Source organism: Tiliqua scincoides, chromosome 12, assembly GCF_035046505.1.
Source record: "Tiliqua scincoides isolate rTilSci1 chromosome 12, rTilSci1.hap2, whole genome shotgun sequence".
NCBI classification, from domain to species: Eukaryota; Metazoa; Chordata; class Lepidosauria; order Squamata; family Scincidae; genus Tiliqua; species Tiliqua scincoides.
The window spans coordinates 11,754,260-11,780,602 of NC_089832.1; the positions used below are offsets into that span (position 1 = coordinate 11,754,260).

General features: G+C 40.7%; 1 protein-coding gene across 3 annotated transcripts in view; it reads left to right on the forward strand.

Moving 5' to 3' along the window:
* DIAPH2 (diaphanous related formin 2) overlaps positions 1-26,343 on the forward strand; it is a 402,614-nt gene that overhangs the window by 144,371 nt on the left and 231,900 nt on the right. For all 3 annotated transcript variants that reach the window (XM_066640285.1, XM_066640286.1, XM_066640287.1), the window contains 4 exons: positions 122-223; positions 1,233-1,327; positions 8,491-8,592; positions 21,354-21,593. In XM_066640285.1, the coding sequence (XP_066496382.1) occupies positions 122-223; positions 1,233-1,327; positions 8,491-8,592; positions 21,354-21,593 (539 nt within the window). The remainder of the gene's footprint in view (positions 1-121; positions 224-1,232; positions 1,328-8,490; positions 8,593-21,353; positions 21,594-26,343) is intronic.

Sequence of the window (26,343 nt, forward strand, 5' to 3'; positions counted from 1 at the left end):
GCACAACATGTAGAAGTGCATCACTGCAAACATTTAAAGGGTTTAAACAAAACTTGGATGTAAAAACATGCACTTCTATTGAATCTGCCTGTATTCATAAATACGCCCCTTTGCCTTTCAGTTAAAAAGACAGTCGAGGATACAGAAGAAAAGAAGATAACCCTGCCTAAGAAGAAAGTTAAAGAGTTAAGAATATTGGATGGGAAAACAGCACAGAATTTGTGTATGTAATAGATTCCTTCATTTTATTCAATGCTTATGTGAGTTTTTATTCAAAAACTTCCAGACATTGTTGGTTATGAGGGATAAATATGCATAGAGAAGTATATTAATGTGGAAGCAAACTGGCTAGCATTTGTCTTCATTAGCAAAAACTCCTTAAACATCATTACGTTTGGTGCTATAAGGAACAACTTAGTTCTACTTATGATTCTAGACATGGGCATTAGATGAGTACTCTGGCTCCCACTGTGGATTGAAGGAGAGACCCGGCTCACCATTATGTCAAACTTGAGTGCCTGCATATATGCATCCATGCATTTATCAAACCCCAGTAAAAATCGGGCACAAACATACACGGTCTTCAGTGTCTGATGGTTGTGTTGTTCAGTAACCAGTAGATATATCGGTTCTGGAATGCAAATAAACAACAGGCAATAGGAACCAGCAATTTAACAGATTAAGGGCGCAATCCTAACCCCTTATGTGCTTTCCAGCTCTGACATAAGGGCAATGTAGCTCTGAGGTAAGGGAACAAACATTCCCTGACTTTGAGGAGGCCTCCATGAGTGACACCCAACTGCAGGATGTAGCACACATCCCATTGGCACCGCTATGCCAGTGCTGGAAAGCACTGACATAAGTGGTTAGGATTGCGCCCTAAAAAACCTGCTGCCAAAAGGAAGGGGTTTAGCAAGTGACCGAAGCTTATCAGGGAGAGGTTGAACTTCCTAGGAAGGTAGTTCCAGAGCCTGGGTGTGTGTGGCCATGCAGAAAATCCTGTCCTGGGTCCAAATCAAATGTAAAACAGAAGGTGATAATTTAGAGGTTTGGAAACTTGGGGACCTGCTGCCAGTTGGTATAGATGGTACTTAGCTAGATGGACCAATGATCTGACTCAGCGGATATCAGTTTCCTATGAAAATGTTAGTGTAATAAATAAATGCAAAGTCACATGTGCTGTACATTTGACAGTACTGGGCTGCTCAAATTGTGGTGCTGTTTTGTTTCAGCCATTTTTCTGGGATCTTTCCGAATGCCTTACGAGGAAATAAAATCTATTATTTTAGAAGTAAATGAAGAAAAGTTGAGTGAAGCATTGATTCAGGTAAGTAAGCATGCCTCCTCTTGAGTTTAAAATTTAATTCTTTAGAATTCTTTTTTGAGAGGTGTATCTAACTCTGAAAAGCCTTTTTTGGGATGAAAATAGGATAGTTCCATTGATTACAGTTTGAACATGAAAATGCAACCATGTCAGATATACAGGGATTCCATGCACACTTGCTTATTAGTAAAACTCTACACAGGAGGAGGGCAGGAGGTCTGGTCTAGAGGGTAGAGCCTTCGTTTGCCTGAAGATAACATCCAAAGGCCAGCGGCACCGTGAACGGCGAGACCTTGAAGCAGCTGACAAGCCTAGCCGAGTTATACTGTGTTATTCCACCTGCTCTTTGGCCGCTGTCAGCCTGTGTGGGAGGAAAATGGAGGCCAGAATGTGATACCAAATTATAAAAGATCCATCTGAAATGTTGTGTTTCTTGAAAGACAGAACCTTCTTGAATTGTATAAATTCCTATTGGGATTTAGTATAGCCTGCCTATGTAAACCGCCTTGAATTAAAGTCTGAGGAGAAATCTGACGACCAAGAAAGGCGGTATATAAATACCTGTATTATTATTGTATTATTATTATTTTTACCTTCCCAACTGCATTGGATGTGCTGTGTGCGCTATAGGGCAGCAAGATCACTCAAGGGGTAGGGACACCCGTTCTGAAGCTAGACTGCTTGTCCATTTTTTAAATAAGGTATCCTGATTCTAACCTGCACTAGAACATGCAGGCTGGCTGGCCTGCACTGTATCCAGGGCAGGGTTGGACGTGGCTGTGGCACAACACAGGTGTGGCAAAGGGAATATTTTCCCCCTTAACCCAAGCACTTTCCCAGCTAAATCGCTGATGCAGGTCCAAGCAGTCCAGTTTTGGCCAGGCTGCCTGCCCTCCCCCCTTTGCCCTGGAACACTCACAAAACGCTCTCCCCAGCCTTCCCCAAACCTCTGCACCAGCACCCTGCCACCAGTGTGAACTTACCTTGCTGGGGCTTGCTCCGGTAAGGGGAGGCCAGTGTGCATCCTTGCACTGGCCTCTCTGTCTCCTGTGGTGGTGTGAACATGCTTTACGGCACATTTGCTACTCCCAGAAACCAGTGCAAGGGACTTGGGATTTAGGATTGTGCTGTAAGGCTGCAATTCTTTACTCACTTACCTGGAAGTAAGTCCCACTGAACTCAGTGAGGTTTACTTCTGAATAGATGTGTCCAGAATTGCAGTATTAAAATAACAGTACGATTAGGCTGCATCCTTTCTTGTTTTGAGGCATTGTGTCGTCCTTCCCTGTGCTCAATCTTTATTGATTTTTACCCTCCCTATTCTAGAAAGTTTAGAGCTTTGAATACCATTTCTAGAATAACAGACTTGCAAATCTTTTGTAATGAAGCTTTGGATTCCATTATAATGATAGCACTGAAATTGTACTCAGTAGAAATAAAGTGGCAGTAAATGAACACCTGTTCGGAGGACTGAACTTTCAAACTAAAGTGTTTTTTTTTGTTTCCTCTTCTACTTACATAACCTCTTCAGTTACTTTTTTAAAAAACTGACATACATATTCCAGGAGGTTTTTTTAAACTGACTTATTAAGAAAGATTAGAAAGTAATATTTATACCCAACATCATAATGTTTTGTTCTCAAAATTAGAAAAGGTAATGCAAATCAAGTTAATTTATACTCTTTTTATTATGGCAACATTTTCTCTGTGTGCGCACATGCACTTGTAATTAAAATTGAACTCTGTGAGTAACCATATAATGAATTGATATGTCAAGTGCAGGTATTTTGCAGTTTAAAATCAAAGCAGAAGTTTGAGATCTCTATGTGTGTGCTAACACAATCCAGGAATATTTCGCTAAAAATATCTGAAGTGAATTAACATAGCCCCTAGACTTGTTTATTTCATCAGGAATTAGTGTAGCCTAATTTAGGTCAACATTCGGTGCTTAAAGCTGCAATTCTAAGCATGCTTCCCAGGAAACTGCTCCCACTGAACTAAGTGAAACAGACCTAGTTCTCACTTCAAATTGTGGCTGACGGTTCATAGTTGATTGTCTCACCATACAAAGACTCTTCCTGCACATTGGTAGGGAGAACATTGGTAGGGAGAGGCAGTGAGGGTGTAGTGAGGGAGAGAGAGAGGGAGGGAGAGGGTATAGTGAGGGTGTAGTGAGGGAGAGGGTAGGGAGAGGCAGTGAGGGTGTCCCTTCAATAAAATAATTTTCTGTATGGAAGGTATTCTTTGAATGGAGGAATACCCAGTCATGTGGTATTGTGCCTGCAGTTTGACATGCTGTAGCCCAAATGAAGATACCAGGTTTACCATCTCACTGAGATCTAGGCTTTACTTTTGAGGGTAAAAAAGACAATTGGGAGCTGTAAAGGTTGATATAAAGCTGGAGTTTCTAATGTAATGGGGATTATTTTTAAAGAATATAGACAATGACTTTAAGTTGCAAGTGTCCTTGTTTCCTTTCTGTCATATAACTATCTGTGTGTTTTAAATCAGTTTAAAAAAGATAGACAATAATATAATGTTAAAATGAGGCAGTTTTTCATTCACCCTCATAAAGGGTCAATGTGAAAAGGATAGTGTATAGTCATGTGTGGAGTTTTGTTGCATTTTTAACAGATTGAAAGCTTTTTCAGTGGTTGATATGTAAAAGGACACTGAACTGTTTAACCTCTTAAGTTGTACCAGTTTGTCATATTGGTGAATGCTCGCTACAATCATATGCAAGATCATTGTACTGACCCACACCCAACATTGTTGTCTTGAATACCAGTTGCAGGGGAACGGTCTGAAAGAGGTGCATGCAGACTTCATGGCGTGCTTGTGGGCTTCATTGAGATGTCTGTTGGGCAACTATGGGGATAAAAAAGATGGTACTCAAACTTCTCAGGAGATAAGTCTTTGCGGGAGAGGGAGAAGATAGCAACCCGATCCCCAGGAATGTGCCACTGTCGGGGAAGGGGGGCTATTTTTAAACTTCCCTTTCCTTCTGCTGGGGTCTGGGAGGGGGTGTGGGGAGCCCCTCAGAGCACTCCGCAGGGCTCCCCATGACTTGTAAAAAGTGAAAGTTGTGATTGTGATCCACTTACGGTATTTCAATCGCATCCCGGAATTGGGTCACAATTTCAACTTCTATTTTCTACAAGCCACGGGGTGCACCCCACAGCCCCTGAGCCCCGGCAGAAAGTAAGGGAAGCTTCTAAGTAGCCCCCCTTTCTCCACAGCGGAATGATCCTGGGGCTCGTGTTGCTTTAAAGAGAAAAGAACAGGAGTTCTCAGACTATTGGGTCACCACCCACCAGTTTGAGGAGCACTGCACTACTGCATTGCCAACAGACAGCTTTTTGAAAAGTGAAGCTCTTCTTCTGAAGCCTCTTCACTCTTATAGGAATAAGGAAGGAAGAAGCAAGGAAGAGAGTTGAAGCATGGAACTCCTTTGTACCACTCTAAGCTCCAGCGGGGCTACAATACCTCTCTACTCCAAGCCATGAAGTGTGTTTTTGTACTGCTCCAACTATTTAATCTGAATATAGACAAATAATAATGCATCCCTTTCTCGTTAATAATTAGCTCACCTTGAGAGTTACTTTCATGACAACTGCAGTGTTGATGAGATGGAAGCTGATCCAGCAGGGTTGTTCTTATGAGATATTCACCATAGAGAACAGATGTTTTAAATCTTAATTGCAGGTGATTTACAGACAAAAGAAGCAGTACTTCCTGTGGAGTGCAGTTGTTTGTTATATGACATCTCACTGAGGTTTTTGTATTTTTTTGTATTTGCTGCTAAAACTCTTGGTGCTACCAGTTTCTAGTGGATGATTGCTCCTTCCTGCCACCAAGCAACAAGTTTAGTTGCTTGAAAATGCTAGGACTCTGGTGTAGAAACAGTTTTTTCCTCTTCTTCACTCCTACTGTGAGAAAACAGAAATAATGGTATCAACAGTAAATAGATATTTGTGTGTTATTGCACCAAGGTGTATATTTGTTACTTTTTGTTTCTTTTCTTTTTTTTCTGCTTTCAGTCAGAATATAATTTTTCTGCTTTCTTTATGGCTTAAGTTGAATTCCCTTATAGTGGATAACTGAAAATTATACAATTGTGGCTAAAAATATTGGCAGCAGTCCCAGCATTAATTTCAAGGGATCTTTATTAGCACATGTGACTGTAAAAATAGACTGTATTCATTCTGTATGCTTTTGCCACTTCCCATAATTTTCTCACATGTGCTTAGCTTTTTAGTCCAGCTCAAGGGGTCTGTGACAAACGCTACCATGCACACAAACATCGAAATCCAATTACTCGCAATAAAGCAACCATTAAAACAGTAAAAAGCAAGCACCTGCATTAAAATTGCATTATACCTGTTTATCCCTTGTGATTTAATGGCATCCTAGATTTTTTTTAAACATCTTATAGAGCTGCTAACACCTACATTGCTGTTTCTTTAAACACCTTCTGAAAATCTTCAAGCTTAGATTTTGGCAAATTTCCAGAAGAAGCAAACTGCAGAGTCATACACATTTGATGCACAAATGTTTTTGATACCCAAATATTATTGAGGGGAACAATCAGCTGGTTTTAGATTACAGTGGAATGTAGAAAGGAAGGTGGATTCCATAGACTGTGTTACCAGAGCAGCTTGGAGCTTCATCGGTCACAACCATTAGTTTTCTTAGTTTTCTTTGCTCATATCTAAAAAATAAAAATAAAAAATCCTAGATCACAGGCAGTTGTATAATGCTCTCAGTATGTATATTATGAAATGTCCCTATTCAGAGTCCTTATTGATTTTTCTTGTCAGTTTAGGAAACTGTAAAGGAGAGCACCTTGATTTGAATTGTGAATGCAGGAGCATGGATATGAGATCCTACTTTAAGTGTGGTTGTATCTAAAGTAACTTAGTAATGAGTAAACCCCATCAAAATTTAATAGGAGTTGCTTTAGTCATGACTATGGGACCAGTCCTTTCCAACTTTCCAGTACTAATGCAGCCTCAATGCAGCCCCAATATTAACAAATGTACTTGCACTTTAAGAAGGCCTCCGTGTCTGCCTCCCCCCCCCACAGGATGCAGCACATGCCTCATTGACATGGCAGCATCAGTGCTAGAAGGTTGGATAGAATTGGGCCCTAATTGATTTCAGTGGTGCTTAATCATGAGTAACTTTCTTCAGATATAATCCAATATAATCCAGTTGGTTAGTTTTAGTCTTTGAACTAGCAGCTTTTACATATAAAAGTAATATTTCTAAAAGTAGTACAAATTCTAATGCGTTTCAGTGCAAATTGGCAGCATGATTCTGTATTTACAGTGTATGATTACACAGCAGAATCCTGAGCCAAACATTGAACTTGATTTATAGTCTGTTCTTAAGCTGGAGCTTGACTTGCTGTTTCCCTTTTGTTGTTGCTTTATTCCTGTCTCAGATAGTAGATGTAAGAAAGAAAAAAAAGTTATAGCATTGAGGGTTTTAAATCTACTAATTGGGAGTATATTGGCAATAGCTTTGTCTATGTAATATATCCTTGAATTTAACAAGGTTCCAACCCCTGTACATTATGATGGTTTTAATAATGGAGAACCCAAGTGTGGCCAAGACTTGAGTGACTTAATGAGATGTTTTGAGACACAGAAGAAAGGTTATGTTTTGGCATGCAAGAAAGGGCACTGTGGTTCGATATCCTCACTCAACTAACCTTTAAGTACGCAATTAACATTTAAAGAAAATAAAGTTTGTGGAATACTGTTGAATAATTGCAGAAATGTGGAAAGCAGTTAAATGTCTCAGTTTTGTTTAACAGGCAGTTTTTTCACATCACAGTGCTGACATACCATAAAATTAGAGCTATGAGGCATGAAAGATTGAATACAAAGTGTACTTCACTGCTGTCACAAAACACTTTCTCTTGACTTCCCCATCTACAACAGTATCTGTGAGGTGCCACTTTAAAATGTGATTTTATGCAAAATATTGCCCTGTATTCTTTGTTACTCTGTGAGTGTACTGAATTAATGGATTCATACATAGATTGTATTAAAATTATATCTGGGAAACAGCCATCATCCCCTTATTGCTTGTTAATCCAAGGGCTGTAGCTATTGTTTGCCTCCATTTTTAGAAATTAGTATGTAATTTAACAGTATTTCCCTCTTGTAACCAGTTGTGGAAACATACGGAATGCTTCTGAAAGTATTTTGAAACATAGGGTTGAAACCAAACACATTTATTTTTCATGGGTATCAGGAGATTTCTCAGTGTTTGTCCCCTGCTGTACTACTTTGCATGGTCCACCTATTGGAAGTACCACCAGAAGTAACTGGCGATGATGTCATCACCAGGTACTTCAGGTTTGGGAGGCCAGACTTAATGCAACAAACACTGGAAAGAGGCTCAGGGTGGATGAGAGGGTTTTCTTGAGCTTGTGAAAATCACATGCTGGAATTATGCCCGCTGAGGTGAACCTCCTACTGCTGCTTGTTGCATTGCATTGCTGGTCTCGCTGCCAGGTGTTGAGAGTCTGGGGGTCCTGCGTGTACCACCGCAGACATGGGGGTCCTCAAGTACCACCAGTTGTACAAGTACCACTGCTTGAGAAATAGTGTTCTAGACCACTGTAATCCTGGAACTTCAATAGTGACAAGAGGAATAGTCTGACCTCTGCCTCAGGCCAAGGCCTGCTGAATTCTGGGTTTCATTGTGTCCATCCTGACAAGGATGGGAAGATGTACATGACCCCAGCTGTTTGTAAATCCCTGTTAACTGATACTTCATTTTGGAATAGTCAAACAGATCATTTTCCTCTGTGTTTAGTTTCCATTTTTTTTCCCTTGTGTGTCTTTTTCTTCATTTGGTAACAATGAGATCAGGGCATGGGCTTCATTTTCCTTTATGCACGTTGCCTTTCATCAGATGTTCAGATATTTCAATTGATGTGAGCCACTTTGGAAGACAACTTTTATCTGGGGGTGAGAAACATGGAAATAAAGATCAGTACAATAAATCAGAGTTTGAGAGGTCAGGCTTCTTGACAAATATACAGTGATCAGGCTGTGTTCCAGTAATTAAGAATTCTTGTAGATATCTCTATTATAACAGAGAACATGGTTTCTCATGAATATAACCTTGATCTGTATCTCTTCCACTAGAATCTGGTTAAGAACCTCCCTGAACAGAAGGAGCTCAGTGCCTTAGCCGAACTGAAGAGCGAATATGATGACCTCTGTGAACCTGAACAGTTTGGAGTTGTGGTATATATATTCCATAAATTTAGCCTGCAGTTACCGTCTGTACATGTTGTGGAGTGTTTATTGTGTGGATGGCAGTCATAACGTTATTCATGGTTTACATACTGAAGATTCAATTAGAGATGCCCAACAGATTATTGTATTTGCAAATGTATAGCAGTGCACTGTTTAAATAATGAAGTGCAACTATTATATTTTAGGTATTCAATCTCCTCCCCCCACTTTTAGCATATGTTTACATCAGATTTTTCTTTGTGGAAAAAAATGTGTGCATTGCTTTTCAGGTATCATTGCAATAACATTTATACTATTTAAGAGATATAGTATCAAACTTTAAGTTTGATACCCTGGAACCCAACAGAGCTGAATCATGTTATGCTCCTGCGAGAGCAAACATTATTTTATCATTATATTTTTAAAGCTTATATCCAGCCAACGGCCAATGAGTGTCCTTGATACAGCTCAAAATGTATTAAGGCTGTGGTGGGGGCAGGGAGCTGTCACACTTCAAAAAATCAAAAGTTGAAATACATGCAGTTAAAACAGATAGGTAAACAATAATAAGCTAAACCACTGCTTCCCAAACTTTTTAGCACTGAGATCCAGTTTTTAAACTGATAATCTGTCGTGACCTATATAACTTTATTGGACAAAAAAGTGATACAGAAAGAAATAATATTTGATAAAGTATTAATAATGATCAGGATGCTATGCTCCTGAGGCTGCTGAATCTTACATATTACTGTGTGTTTTGTAGACATTTGTTAGATGCTTCCTAGAAATGGAATTGAAGGACTGTTCCCCCAAACCTTTACAGTCATTCCAGGGTACCCGGAAGACTGAACCAGAGAGCCATATGCGCAGTAAGGACTTCCAGGCCAGACAAAAGGCTGAAACTGAGTTCACATGTGTTTATGGCAAGCGAATTACTAGAGAAAATTGGAAAGATGTGACATTTTGATTTGGGAGTATGAAGGTTACCTCATATCACAGGTTAGCATTCCAGCCATGAGAGCCATCTTGCCATTGAAATTGGCCACTGCTGCAATTTTATTCTGCGAACTGGGCAAGGGTGCTTGCAATAATTTTTTTTAATATTTCAGAAACTTTTTGTGACCCACCAAAAATTGGCTCGCAACCCCCGACCCACAGTTTGGGAAACACTGAGCTCATTTACATTTATCTTTTCTAGTCATATCTGCATCACCTCTGAAGCTGTTTCCCTTTCTTCTAAAACCAACAAAGTTGATCTTGTAGCACCACTGAGGTGGGATAACATAATGTGTTTCATAATATAGGCTTGATGACTGAGAATGGCTTATTCTTGTCACTCACCACCCAGAATATAATCATCTCGTATTGCGAAGTTAGCAGTTACCTCAGTAGCTAGGTGATTTTTTTCCCTTCTAAGTTGTGTATTGATATAAATATTTTGCTCCAGATTGATATTCACCGTTGAAGTCCTGAAAACAGAGTAGGAATGACCATATGGCATAGGATGGATGCGCTCAAAAGATGTGGCTGCATATCATGTGAGGCATTCCTGCAATCATGCTGAATCTTGGCAAGAGCAAGTGCAATAGAACAGTGTTTCTCAATGTTTGTCCTTCACCGTACTGCTTCACATAGTTCACCTTTTCGAAGTATCATTTGAAGTAACTGGCAATGACATAATTACCAGTTACTTCTGGATTGGGAAGCCAGATGCAATGCAACAAACACTAGTAAGAGATTCAGGGCAAACAGGAGGGCATTTTCGAGCATGGAAAAACATTCTTTGGAGCCTCCTATGCTGTTTGTTGTGTTGTATTCTTGGTCTTGGTCTGCATTCTGATGGGTGGCAGAAGTCCAGAGTACCACCAGATGCACCTCAAGTATCACTGGTAGTACCCATACCACTGGTTGAGAAACACTGCAGTAGAGCTACTAGGATATTGGGTTTGACTGCGGGAAGCCCAGGTTCAAATTTCTGCCTGAATCTGAAACTCACTGAGCAGCCTTGTCTAATCACGTCCTCAATGAAAGTTTTATTTGAGAATTAATGTTCTAATCCCATCAACTATATAGGAAGCTGCATTGCCCTGAGTCCAGATTGTTGGATCAAATCCTCGGTATTGTCTACACCAGCAATTTTCAACCTTTCTTAACACACTGACAAGGCACTAAAGTTGTCAAGGCACACCATCAGTTTTTGGACAGTTGACAAGGCACACCCATTGACAGTAGGGGCTTGCATCCCACAGTGGCCCTATTAACAAATGACCCTCCCCCAAACTCCTGAGACACACCTGCAGACCATTCATGGCACAGCAGTGTGTGCCACGACACAGTGGTTGAAAATGGCTGATCTACACTGACTTTCATCAGTTTTCTATGAGTTCAGTCAAGGGTCTTATTCTGTTTAAAAAATGCCAGGGATTGTACCTACTGCATGAAGTGCAGGCACTTGGCCACTGTATCCTTTTCTAGGTTCCTTGGAGAAAGTACTGGAATAGAACCGTGACACTTAAAAAAAAAAAAAGATAAAAGTGGGATTTGACTCTCTTCTTGTAGTGTATTTCTCTAACTGCAGTTGTCAGCTGTTGTTATCATTATGGCCCTGATACTGCCCGTTTAGAACTATGAGCAACAGGACAAGAAAAATCTTAAGCTATGACAAATCACTCACTCAGTGAGGGCTGTTCTTCTATATTAGCAGGTCTGCTTTCAGTTCATAGTTATTGTGCTCAAGCACTTTGCTGCTGTTTCTGGGGAAGCCTGTTTTTTTTTCTTCAGGGTTGTTTACCTTCCTTTAGGGCTTCATCAAAGTCGTGTGAATACCTACTTGAAATGAAGAAGCCATATCTTCACACAGATATCTTTTAAGCTTCCATTAGGTCTCTTTTAAGATTCCCAAGGTGTTCCACTGTTGTGAAGTTCAGGTGCCCTGAGCGTATTTCTCAGATCCTTAATAGGTTGTTCTTTGACCCCTATGCTACAGCCTGGAAGAGTAGATAAAGTTGCAGGTTGTCTGGAATTATATCTTAAGTGGTTTGAAACAACAGTCCAGTTCAGTCAGCTGAATAATTACTAATTCTGGGTGAGTCTTACCAGGTTCAAGTCAACCTAAGATTCATAAGAATATGTGCTCTGAGTTTTGAGATAGGTGCTTTGTGTGCTTTTATCACACATTTGTATGAATGTATCTATTGTTCAAACAAGTTGGGTAAATTGTGTATTCTTTTATTTATTCTTTCACAAATCAGAAGTATTTGCTGCTGGAGTGAATAAAGATTTACCTGGCTGTTGACCACCAAGTGCAGACTTCAGTGTTCAAATAAACAGACCAGCAAAAAAAGCACACACTTGTGAACTAAATGCTTTGCCTGAGGCAGTTTTCAGCATCCATTCTCTGTTTTTGTGGTTGAATATAATCTGTTTGCATTGTGTTACATTTCATTCTAATGCTCCTTTTCAGGAAACACTGAATCTTCCCATCCAAAGCTATTTTCACCCTTTTCTGTCTGCGTATAGAGAGATGTCTGCATGATTATACCCAAACTTTAAAAATGTATTCCTGGTTGATAAGCTTTTCAGGATTATTCCCTCCCATTTAAAAAAAGAAAAGAAAAAGAAAACCTAAATAAGAAACTAATCTTAGCATGACTGATTTTGAGCTCTTTTAAGGAAGAATGATCTCGGTTTATCCTGCTGTTCTCCTATTTTTGTCCTGGGAAATAATGTCTAACAATTCTGACCCAGGATATAGTGCATACCAGTGTCACCGATTCTGTTCCCTCTAGGCCTGTTCCCCCCACCTGATCTTTTCCCCATTCCACCCCCCCTTCCTGCCCTCCCCCTGAACTGGAATTACCTGATCTGGTGGGCATCCCAATGGCCGCCAGCATGCACAGAAAGGCTCTGTCATTCCCACCAGCGTGTCGGCTACTAATGCTGTTGCAAAGTACTTTATTGTGCCTTTGTGACAGCTCATGCAGGCAGAGCACGTGTTCCATTGGCCCCACACTTGAATAGGATTGCCTTTTATTCCTCCAAGCTGTTATCATTTTTAGATTGTGGAACCCTTGAGGGGGCAGGGCTGATAACATAAAGGGAGAATGAACTGTGAGCTGTAAGCTACTTTGAGACCCTGGAATAGAATGGGATATAAATGAGTGTAGAATGAAGAGATTTGTATGGAGTCCATTGGGAAGATCTCACATGCCTTGTTTGTTGTACTGGAAACTTTAGAACATAAGAAGAGCCCCCCTGGCTCAGGCCAAAGGCCCATCTAGTCCAACTTCCTGTATCTCACAGTGGCCCACCAGTTGTCTCAGGGAGCACACAAGACCACAAGAGACCTGCATCCTGGTGCCGTCCCTTGCATCTGGCATTCTTAGGTAGTCTGCTTCTAAAATCAGGAGTTTGCACATACTCATCATGGCTTGTGACCTGTGCTGAACTTTTCCTCCAGAAATCTGTCCAATCTCCTTTTAAAGGCATCTAGGTCAGATGCCGTCACCACATCCTGTGGGAAGGAGTTTCACAGACTAATCACAGACTAAAACATGGGCCATTTCCTAAAGCACTCCTGTGTGTTAAAATAGATGTGTGTGGTCTTAACTACATCCATGGGTGTGTATTTTTCCATATTACCATAAAGTGTCTTGTTGTTTTATATAACCGTGTACAGAAAGTATTCAATTCTGCATACAGACTCTTGATGCTGTAGACTTTAGAGTCTACTTAAAACTGGCAGTTTATGGATATTTCTGCCTCCCTCCTTTCAGGTAGTAGTTATAGAAAATAACCTAACTAAAAGGACCCTTGTTTATAATAATCTGGATACTTCTATTAAGATGAACAGGTGAAGAAGCAAGTATAGGATGATTGAAAGGCTCCGTCAATTTGAATTTTTTTCTTTTCAGAAAGTGTATACCTATTTGCATATACAAATTAGGTAAGTTAATTATTAATATAGGTTTTAATTGGATAATCAATATACCCATCAAGCCTAATAAAGGTCAGAATTAGATGTTTAAAATTCATTTAGAAAAGTCACACTTTGTAATTAGGTTACTTATTATAACAGACTAATTAGCTTAATATTCTTATTTGTGCATGAAAATTGGAGCATCACATTTTAATTTAGATGAAGTATTAAGATGAATTATATATTCACATTAAGTACAGTTTGGGGAGTTATATCCTACAACAGAGGTGGGCAAAGGAAGAACCGCAGTCTAGATTGGACGCATGAGAGCCCCAGTCTGACCTTCTTGGCTCCAACCTGGTCTTCCTTGGTGAAGCACAGAAACAGGCAGTACTTGTGTGCATGCAGGTGGTTGGAGGCGGCAGCAGGTGGGTGGGCGGGCAGGCAGGCTTATGTGCCTAGAAGCTTTTTGCCGTAGCACTCCATGTGGTCCACTTCAGTCGCTAACCCGCCTGTCACCGTGTTAGTTAGGCAGGCAGAGTGAGTTGATCACAGAGACAGTGGTGTAGCTAAGGGGTGTCAGAAGTTCTATTTCCTCAAGTATCACACCCTGAGAGGGTGCCAACTCCCACCCCCGTTGGCAGATCCAAAGGCAGGCAGGCACTCGGAGGTGTATCTGGGAGGAGTTCTGAGGCGTGGGGAGACCACATGCAGCCTCTGCACACCCCAGACTACCTCCCATGCTCCAGGAGATGTTAAACACTTGGGGGGGGGGTATGACATCCAAGACAACTCTCCCCTTGAGGGTCCGTTTATAATATATAATATAATAAATAATTCGTTTATTGCCCTTAGGAGTAATCAAGTGGCTGTAAACCCATCCAGCCACTTAACACTCCTCAGGCCTCTCCAGTTTCAGTTACCAATTGCTCTTTAACCGTAAGAGCCTTCAATCCTGTTAACCAGGCCAATTTGGGGAACCCTCCCCTGAACCATGCTCCATCCTGAGCCCCACTGACTCAGCTTAAACCCAGGATAGAGCATATCAATACAATACTCAGCATTAATAAAACAATAAGGAGATAACTCCTATCACTCACCAAAGTCTTATATTTCCAAAGTCCAGTCTAACCCATCCCTGCTGCAGTCAAGGCGGGTCCATCTTGTCAGAATGGTCAAAGCTCAGGCCCCCTTAGCCAGAGACAAAGCTAGAAAAAAGGAAAGCTCTTTCCCTTCACCTTTATAGGTCTCCTAACCCATCTACCAATCTGAACTCGGTTCCAGTTGAACATTCTAGGGGTGAACATGCCGCAAGACTCCTTACTCATGGTGGAATCCTCCCTCCCAACCTGAGAAGTTCACAGCTGTACCTTGTTGTTAATAAAGTTGGCCTTGGAGCCCACTTAGTAGCTTGCTATGATATCTGAGGGCCTTGCGAAGTAGTCTCCTACACAGTTCTCTCAGACCTGGTATGCACTAATTAGAAGTTGGTTACAGCTGGGGCCTTGTACTCGGGCCTAGCAACATGGCTACAAGCAGAAACTTTCCTTGTTCAGATATTACCTGATCAGCAATATTCGCTTTTCTGTCACAGGGGGTAAATTTTTGTCCCCCCGGGTGCCAGATACATTAGTTATGCCACTGCACAGAGCCTCAGTCTCTCATTCCTCTTATTGTCTCCCGCTCCTCTTATCATCCCATATGGTGATATGGTGACACCCCATATGGTAAGTCAACTTGACTTACAACTTCCAGTGCAAACTGGAGTAAATTGTTTGCATGGGTGGGATGGGAGGAAGATTCATTTAATTTTAATCAATTAATTTTAACACACTGATTTGTAACTGGAGGAGAGGCATGAGTGCATGTGCATGTGCATGTGTGTTCCTGATGATGGATTAATTTAAAACTTTTAAAAACAGAACTCTTTCTGTGATTTACAACTGGAAGTAGAACTGGGTGGATGCTCCTTTTTTGGGTGGGAGGTTACTGTGCATAAGTTAATTTTAAAAATAGAATGATAAGAACATATAGTTATAACTAAATGAGTTATAAGGTAATTATGGCAATGAGCATGCTTTATGGCCCTTGGTAAAATCTTTGCACTGCTGTGTGACCCTTGCACCAGAAAGTTTGCCTGAAGACCTAGGAACAAATGAAGTTCCCCATCTATCGTAAGATAAATTAAATTTAATAAGGATGGATCAAAGTGAAGTAGCTCTCTTGGGGCCCAATCCTATCCAGTTTCCCAGTGCTGGTACAGTTGTGCCAGTGTGGTGTGCATCCTATGGTGCTGCATCCTGTGGTGTAGGGGCAGTCACTTGGGACTCCTCGAGGTATAGGAACTTGTGTTCCCTTACCATGGGGCTGCAGTGTGGCTACACTGAAGTTGGAAAGTTGAATAGGATTAGGCTGTTAGCTGTCTCATGGCCCAATCCTATTCAACTTTCTAGCACCGGTGCAACTGCAACACAACTCTGAGGTAAGGGAACAAGTGTTCCTATATCTTGAGGAGGCCTCTGTGACTGCCTCCCCACCACAGGATGCAGTGCATGCCCCATTGGCACTGGAAAATTGGATAGGATTGGGCCCTCAGTTAATTCTCATAAATCACAGGCATAAAACACACCAAAACTTTGACTTGTTGGTCTTAGAACACTATTTCTGGTGGTCTGGTGCAGGACTCACCAGACTCTGGTCCACGGGCCAGATCTGGTGCCCTTACTAATCCTTCCCATGCTTGAATGGAGCTTACTGTTCACGTGGGGGAGGCTTCCATTGTCACTGCTGATCACCCCCATGATTGCTCCACCCCACTGCTTCCGTGTTCTGCTGTCCCAGCAGGCTCTGCTTCAGGATTTCCTGATGGATGCAGTGGAGCAGAGTGAATATTGGGGCAATTGGCGGTGACAATAGAAGCCTCCCCAGCGGAACAGTAAACTCTGGTCACGCTGGGGAGACTGTTCATGGGGCACAGCGGTCTCCAGCTTGGTGTTCATTTTGGAGACCCCTGGTCTAATTTAAGGTATGTGTAGTTTAGTGATAGAGAAAAGCATCATCTGATGGTTTTCATTCAGCTCTTATAATCATAGTTATGATCATTGTCTTATTCATATTTAATTGGATGACTGCAGTTACCTTTAGTGCCTCTAATAATAGATACATTATGTTGGTGCTTGTACAATAATATGAAGTCATGCTAAACCTTCTTGGTTTAGGCTTTATTCCCCCATCATTCTTTCCATGAAGCTCTGAATGAAACACCAATGTCAAGACAACTTCAGTACATGTGGAGAGGCAATTTTTATAATGCTACCACTGATACCGCTAGCCCAGAAGCATGCAGATGTTATCAAATGGGGGGAATGATCTATCTCAGAGCCTTGTAGATTTCACTGTTGCAGTTCTTGGTTGATATAGAAGATAGCAGCCAAAACCAACAAGGTGCAAATATTCTTTAACAGAGAAAGAAGAGAATATTCCCAATGTGTAATACTGAATTACAGCAGGAAAATGTTCAAAAACAAAGTCTTACAGATATCCAATTGAGCAGGATTGTAAAAATAATTTACTGAGGAACTAAGCATATTCTTGACCTGCTGCCTGCTTTCTAGGTTTGGAGTGTTATTGGTACCATAGCCCAAGTGGGAAAAGCATTGATCTCACAAGTGAGAAAAGCATTGATCTGCTCCTGTGCAAAATGTTGGAAGCAGCCTTTTGAATTACACAGAACTCTTAGACAAGAGTTAGATTTTCATATATGGATTGTGAGCACTATTCAACATCAGGAATGGACTGTCGCTTTGGTGGTAAGGAAGCATACAGAGAATACAGAAAGTCACAGGTTCAATCCTTGGTATTTCAAGGATTGGAATCCTTGGAGGTTCCATGCCTACTTGAAACCTTGGAACCATGAATTTGAAACCATGGAACATGCCTACTTGAAACCTTGAAGAGCTGTTGCCAGTAGTGTAGACCATATCAGGCTGCATGGACAAATGGTCCAATTAGGTGTAAGGCAGCTTCCCAGGGAACACATGTAGGCAACCTAATTTAACATAATGCTCTCCACAAGTTAAGTGAGAAAATAAATTCCTGAGGGAGAAAATGAATTGTCTGAATCCACCATCTGTTTGAGGCACGCTTGAGTCTTTTGGGTGGCAAGAGGCGTGGAAGGAACACTGTTTAGAAATCTCATAAGTAGCAAACGCATAAATCTACCAAAAGCTCCATAGGGAAATAAGGCACTCGCAGCAACTCTCAAAAGCTGTCATCACCCCACTTTTTAATATACTGAAGGATCAAATCGAAAGAGTGAAATTCCCTTGGTAGCATTTTGATGGACAGTGACCTCATAATACAAATAAACCCTTGTATAATATGCAATCATGGTCAGTGTCCCAGAGCACTTTACGCAATGAATCATAAAATAAAATGTAAGTCATCTGAAATTCAGCAAGGGATCACATCTGACAACTGTCACCGGTTTCAATCAAATGGTTTTAGGTGCTTATATGGTTTAGTCTGGCTGTAATGTTATTGTGAGCCTAGAAGCGTTTAATAATTTTATCTGCTTGTACTGCTGTTTTGTGTTTACCCAGTAACTATTGCACTCCTACCAGTCCCTGCCTGGCTGTGTGGGTGGCTGCCTTAAATAATATATGGTGAAGTTTAAAATCTGTTGTTTTTTTTCTTGCTCCCAAAGACAAAAGGGCCTTTGTTAAACTAGCAGTAATTACAAACGCTTCCTCCCATGATCCTGATAACAAGAGTCTTGTTTGTTCTAGTTATCTGCTTTCTATGATTCCTTCTTTAAAAGAGTACCACATGGTGAAAAACATTCATCTCAAACTTTAGAATTCAGTTCAGTAATTGGTGATTACAGTCCTATAGACTCTCATAGATTGTATTTATGAACAATGGCATCCAACATTTACTAAGCTGTAGCCATTGTAACGTGGAACCTCCCTTCTTCTTTGAGTGTTTCAGCATGTGGATTTTCCATGGAAAATGAACAGAAAAATTGAATTAGGAACTGGAAGCTAACGGCATCTGCGACTAATCCAGTATCCTATATAAAGGGAAGACTGAGGGCAAAATGGGCATAGTACCAAGCGGTTAGTGAGTAGCATCCATATCTGTGCTTCCCACTGCTCCCTTTTAACTTGGTCGACTGGGAATGAACTAGGGCACTATCTCTCAAACTGTGGGTCAGGACACACTGGGTGAGTCGCGGCCCAATATCAGGTGGGTCCCCATTCATTTTAATATTTTATTTTTAGTATATTAGACTTGATGCCAACATGGTGTGTGATTGTATTTGGGGAGATCTGTACTTTTAACAGGCTACAATGTATATGCTTTTAACAATGATGGCCACTGGGGCTTACTCCTGGGCAAGTGTGGATAGAATTGCAGCCTAGGATTGTTAAAAATGTTTCCTGCTTGATGATGTCACTTCTGGTCATGACATTGCTTCTATGTTAATGACAACACCTCTGGTGGATCAGACAGATTATCATTCTAAAAAGTGGGTCCTGAGCTAAAACGTTTGAGAACCACTGAACTAGGGCAAGGGACCTATACCAAGGAATATACCAACACTGAAAACTTGAGAGCCCAGATAGGAGTGCTGCCCTCCCAGATTAATAGGGATCACCAACATTTGGGAGGCCACCTTACAATCAAAGAGTGGTGGATTGTGCTCCCTTTGAGAGTGAGTTGAAATCAGACTGATAAAATAGTAAAAATACAAGGGGGTTGTATCAAAAAGCTATAAAATTATCGAAACAATGGGGAGAAAAATGTAAGGGTAAAAAACCTACCAAGGCACTGAAACTAATAAAAGGAAATAAGGGGAGGGCGAAGCAAAGATTGTCGAAGAATGTTAAAATTCAAGCAACAACAAAATAACAGACAGATGTGATTTCTCCGGTTATCCCCCTACCCTGATTGCTTATGCTGGTTCAGATTCCTGGTACTTGCACCCTCACTTACAGCAAGGTGAGCAGTGAAGCCCCTGTGAAGTACCTGTTTTGTAAAATATCAGCCCAATCCTATGCCTGTCTACTCAGAAGTCCCATGACTTTCAAAGGGGCTTACTCCCAGGAAAGCGTGTTTAGGATTGCAACTTATATGTATAAAAAACTATCAAGTTTGATGCATCTTAAGTTGTACAGACTGATATATTTCTTAGGGAATAGTTTACCAACACACACACACACACACACACACACACACACACACACACACACACACACACACACACACACACACACACACACACACACACACACACACACACACATCATAATAATCAGGATCTAATGTAGTAAATATTATGTTCAGTTCTGGTCATCACATCTTAAAAAGGACATAGTAGAACTAGAAAAGATGCAGAAGAAGAGGGACCAAAATGAATGTAGCCAGTGACTAGGGCGCCTCCCTTATGAGGAAAGGCTACAGCGTTTGCGGCTCTTCAATCTAGAAAAAAAAGGGAGGACATGATTGAGACATACAAAATTATGCAGGGGTTGGATAGAGTGGATGAAGGGATGCTCTTTTCCCTCTCACATAACGCCAGAACCAGGGGACATCTGCTAAAATTGAGTGTTGGAAGAGTTAGGACAGACAAAAGAAAATGTTTCTTTACTCAGCGTGTAATTAGTCAGTGGAATTCCTTGCCACAGGATGTGGTGATGGCACCTGGCCTAGGTGCCTTTAAAAGGGAATTGTACAGATTTCTGGAGGAAAACTCCATCACAGGTTACAAGCCATGATGGATATGTACAGTCTGAGATTAGCTGGTTGCTCTTCCTGATGGCCGGGTAGGAATTTTTTTTTCTGTCATCTAAATTGGTTATGGATGGCAGTTTTTTTTTTGCCTACCCCAGACTTGCAAGTGAAGTAAGGTGTATTCAGGTTTCGTGCATTAAAAATTGGTCACTTCTGTTTAATAAAGTGGCCCAAGTTAAAACCCAAGTGCAGTCTGGTTAGGGGGTGCAAGGTTAAATAGAATGCCAGATGCAGGAGAATGGAAACGAGATGCAAGTATTTTGTGGTCTTGTGTGCTCCCTGAGGCATCTGGTAGGCCACTGTGGGATACAGGAAACTGGATTAGATGGGCCCTAGGCTTGATCCAGTAGGTCTCCTCTTATGTGCTAAGTGTTCCTGGTGGTATTTATCCCTCTATCTCAAAGGCAGACCCTCCACTATATCTCATACTGTTTTTGAGAATCTTACGGGTTGGAAAAGCAATTTAGCATGTGCCATGAGAAGCTACTCTGAGAAATTCATACCCAAAGTCCACTTGACTGTCCAGAACTAATTGTGTGTTTCTTTGGATTCTAACTGTTGAAAAGATGAATACTACAGCATTGTGGGGAAAAACAATTCCTACATGGATTTTTCTAAATACTTACTGGAAGCTGATGTAGTCATGTGTGTCTGACTTGGATGAAGGAGATCGGGGTTTAATTCATACTCGGTCATGAAGCTCATTGAGGGCCTAATCCTATCCAACTTTAATTTGTTGATATAGCTGTAATGATAAGGTAACAAATATTCCCTTAGTTTGAGAAAGCCTCAGTGACTGCTCCCTGACCACAGGATGCAGCAAGTGCCTTGTTGGCATGTCTGCATCAGTGCTGGAGAGTTTAATAGGATTGGGACTTGAGTGACTTTGGACTTGTTGCTCCCCATTTAATGCATCTCACAGGGTAAATATAAATCTCACAGGGTGAATATAAAATATATTAATGTAAGGAAAAGAAAAGTATTACAGTGGTTCTGCTGGCATTGCCTGAAAGGTATCCCTGCATTGTTCCCTTCTAACTCTTTGTTTACTTTTCAGATGAGTTCAGTGAAAATGTTGCGACCTCGACTCAATGGCATCCTTTTCAAGCTAACGTTTGATGAGCATGTAAACAACATCAGGCCTGGCATCATGGCTGTAACAATAGCCTGTGAGGAACTGAAAAAGAGCGAAAGCTTTAGCAAGCTGTTGGAGTTCTTTCTGCTGATTGGAAACTACATGAATTCAGGCTCAAGAAATGCTCAGTCGCTGGGCTTCAATATTAGCTTTCTTTGCAAGGTAAGGCTAAATAGTGGTATTATGATGTGCCTTTTGGTGCCACTTTGGATATAGGCTGAAGTGGATTTGTGTTGCAAAGTAGACCTTGAACATTGCTTCTTAGTGAGCAGTACAGTAGTGACTTGTGGCGAGTGTTATTCTGAAAATAATACTATATGTGGAGTTACCTATATGCTGTTACCTAGTGCTGTTTTCTTCTTTCACAGATGGCTTACTTAAGTGAATAGCATAACATGCAAAGGTACTCAGAACCTCTGAGTCTCCCTAATTCCAAAATGTCTTTAAAGAATAGTAAACACTGCTATGTCAGATGCCTGTTGAGTCCCAGCTAATGTGTGAATACTTCTTACTCAATTAGATAGTTTATATACGTGTGGGGGGGGGGGGGCGGGAAACAGCAGCAGTGATGAGTGCTTTGGCCCTGACTTGTGTTGAAATGAGTCTCTATCCTTCACTTGAGGATTTGAGCTTGAGTTTTGTTGAACACGATTAGTTCAGTGGAAATAGAAAACACTGTCTTCCTGTGTGGCACCAACAGAATGATTAATAATTATGTTGCTTAAATCCAAATGAAATATGCTTCTCGTGAAAATCTTTTTGCTCAGTTTGTAATATAATGAACATAAAATTGTACAGTCAAGGTGGGATGGTGGTTAGTAATTCTCATATCCCCTCTCCCAATTCAGTTAGTTACATTATAAAACACAAAGAGAACATGATTAATTTTAGTCACTTCACATGTTTAAGCAGTAAAACCTTTTTTTGGGGGGGAGGAATGAGCGGATTAAGACATCCGTTTGAAATTACATGTTATGAAAATAGTTACCATTCAAATCTTTTGTATAGCCAGACATGTAGATGAATCAAGCATGGATTAACCTGGTTTAAGTTGGTTCATAATGCACATTGTGTTAACTTTGGAGCTTGGGGAAGTAGGCACAGAGGTCTTGTTTCCAAACTTTGTATTCCCAATTTTTAAAATGATTATTTAGTATTTAAAAACAACGACAGAAATTCACCGAGTTCCAACAGCGTTCTGTCTTTCTATTGGGATTCTTCACTTTCTTGAAGATATAGGGCAATATCATTAAAAAGAAAATCAAATGTTATGTTAAGACATAATTTTAGCTCAGTCATCAAATTCCAGCCTTAAAAAAAAAAAAAAAGTGTCGTTTTTTCCCTCTCTGGAAACTGTTGAAAACTGGCTTACATTCAGGGGAGGAGAATATCCATTTGCTGATCAGGTGGGTGGGAAGAGCCATCAGCTGCTGCTTGCCACCACTTGCAAAACTGAGAGTCTTGGAATTCAATGGACATAGGTGACCCAATGCAGAACCCTTAATAATTTGATGTCAACACTGAATTTTTCTGCCAAAATACTACGACTTCTTCTTCCTTCAGGCTGTACCTCAAAATACTTTCTGTTGGAGATGTTTAAGAGGTCTTCACAATTTGTGGGTCTACAGTGTACTGTACCAACAGTGTATCATGGCTCATTCCTTGTCCAGTTTTGTAGTCTTCAGACAGGTGCCAAAAAGAAAAAAAAAATCAGGTTTCCTGATGCCCTGTTGAGTTGCATGGTTTGATGGGTCATTATTGCATATGCAAATATAGGCATAAGTCATGACTCACCTGCAATTCTAGAAACCTAAGGTGTTGCTGGGAGATAACAGCAATTTCGGGCTTTTACTGCAGGCAATAATATGATTAACAGTTCTCTAGATCAATAGTGCTTGTGTTCAACTTTTGAGCAAATTTATTAGCCCTTATGGCTGATTTGCTCAAGGTCTTTGGGGCCTGCTTGGAGGCAAAAGTTTATTTGTTTGAGATCCAGATAGGATTGCCAGCTGGAGCTATTTCTGGAGGGATTTCCCCCTTTACACACATGTGATGTAGTCTCCCTGGTTTGATGAAACCAGGGAGACCCTGTTAAACATTTCCAGAATTGCTTTCCGTAATCACCTGGAAACTTACTTCTCATGTCTGAAATCTTCAAGCCAGTCCTGGATGATTGGCAACCATAGATTCAGGTGAAACAATGGCTGTAGTTCTGAGACCACAATGCTCTGCCCTAAAATATTTCAGAAGAGAGATAACATTGGGGGGGGGGGGAGGAAAAAATGCCAGTTTGTATGATTGCCTTCATGATAACGGATTCCATTTCCTTTTTTAGGCACTATAATTTTATCTGGCCTCAATTTAGTTTTTCTCTATAGTGAGTTTAAAAATAATTACAACCCATTTCTGTGGTTGATTAATATTGAAATAACAAATGATAAATCAATAGTGTTCTGGTGGCGATCTTATTTCTTTGGCAGTTTAACTATGCTTGCTTATGTACACTGATAACTTTGGAATAGAGAGAACAAATCATTTCTAAACAGATAAGAGAGTTAACCTTAATCTCCATTTAGCGACTTCCTAAGTTCTGGCACTAATTTTATCCCTGTCAGTCAATGCTCTTCTGTCCAGTACAGTAAAGACTTGGTGTTCTGCCAAATTCTGGAGGGTTTGCCCAACTTTCAAGAAAATAAAAAAAATCTACAGGAAAATGCTGTCCTGTAGTCATAATTATTTTAAAAGAGTAAAAGAAGAGATAACTTTTTGCAACATCAAATATAAAGGCTTCAGCTGAAAAATGAGGACACTTTTTAGTGGAAAATCATAAATTTAAACAGGGAGATACTTGCCATTGAATATACAAGTGAATTTATCCGTATTTTGGTTTTCTTGTGTTTTTAATTGTACTTTAATATTAGCATTTTAAGTTTGGAGTTGTGAAGTTGAAAGGCAGGGTAGAACTGCTGAAACAGATACCTAATAAATATTTCAATCTGTCAATATGTGGATCTCATTTTAGTCTTTATCCCACTTCCGCTGTAAATACATAAGGTGACGCCAGCAGATTTTGCGAATGCTGGGTTCTGTGGACTTCTGTGCTTGTTATTTTGAGAAATGAGATAAAGACTTATTCTTCCTTTAAGGACTACAGGGGTTTCTGTTTCCCTGCGAGTACTGAAAACTGCGGGTAACAAAATCCAGTTTCCTGAGCTCACCTTTGCTGCAAATGCAATTGGAGCCTTGCTCTGGTCGCATCCAGAACCGTCCTGAACCTTGGAGAGGCTGCGTACCACCTCACACAGCCTATCAGAGGCTCAAAATGGTCCCTGGAGCTGTTTTCGAATGACTTCTTGTAAAACCTGAAGTTAGCAGTCATGCATAAAACTGGAACGAGGTTCCTGTCGCATCTGGGAGGTCTGCGAGGGGGGTCGGTTCAGGGGTTTGGCATTTGCGGTAGGGTAGATCCGTGCGTGCCCAGTCCACAGATAAAGAAGCTCCACTTGTACGAGCAAGAAAATACTTGTATTGTATTTTCGTATTTTGTTTAGAAATAAGAAAGAGAGAAAGGGAACGCAGCACAATTATGGCATTGCAAGACCGTGGTTGTGTTGTATATTCACAATTCTGATAATCAAATGCATTGTATAATAAGGTCAATTAAAACTCAAAATGTCAAATGAAATTTAAATGTGCTACTTATATATGGCTGTAAGAATTATCTCTTAAGACACAAATCCCAACAGGAGGTTGCTGATACATCTAGGGTTACACTTTTTGTTTCTGATTTGTCTGTGTTTCCATGTGTTGTGGCTTTTGGGGGGTTATTTTTAAACGTTATTGTGTTGTGTGCCTTTTATATTTGATACATTGTTAAATTTTGTGTTGAGAGCTGCTGATTGGGAGGAGGGTTTTAGATCTGAAAGGCATGATGTACATCCCTTCAATAAATAAAATGATTTAAATGGTGGCAGAGAATGGGAATGCATATGTAGTTCCAATTGTGGTGTCCTTGCCTGTAGGCAGGAGTAATTGATGACTGCTTGTTGCTGTTGCAGTGGAAACCTTTTCCAGTGCCTGAATGGATGGCCAGTTGTATTTTGATTTTACCTTTTAGCCATTTCAGGTAGAGTCTGGGCTCAAGTTGATGTTTCAAAAGAGCCTTTGAATGCAATTTGCTGAAAATTAAAATGTCTGTTTTGTTTAACTTATTTGTGCGCAGCCCCTGATCCCTGTCGCGTATATGCAGCGTTGGGCAGAAAAGGCTTAAATCCACTAAATATATCCATTCCCCCCCACACCTGACTGTATTACAGTATCAAAGATAGTATTGTTATACAGAGGGAGAGGAGGGTTGATTTAGTTAAAACAGTTAGGGCGCAATCCTAACCCCTTATGTCAGTGCTTTCCAGCACTGACATAAGGGCAATGCAGCTCTGAGGTAAGGGAACAAACATTACCTTACTTTGAGGAGGCCTCCTTGAATGACACCCGGCTGAAGGATGCAGCACATATCCCATTGGCACTGCTATGCCAGTGCTGGAAAGCACTGACATAAGGGGTTAGGATTGCACCCTTAGTCTGTTGTAGCCAACCGCTGTTTACTCTCTGCATGAGTTGCACTGAAAGCAGCCACCACAATGCTACTTCTCTGTGCAAATCTGACTGGAGATATTCCTGGTCATGGAGCTCTGGGAAGTGCTGTGTTTGGCAGCCCATATAGAAATACAGCCAGAAAACCTATATTAAACCTATCTAGTGCTGGCGACAAAAGCTAATGTCTCTATGTTGATTGCAAATCCTTAAAAATGCATAATCTTTCTGAATGTCATATCGCAGAGTGTGGCAACAATTTTAAACAACCCTTGGCTGAGAGCAGGGAACTTTAATTTTGCTTAAAGAAAGGAGGCTG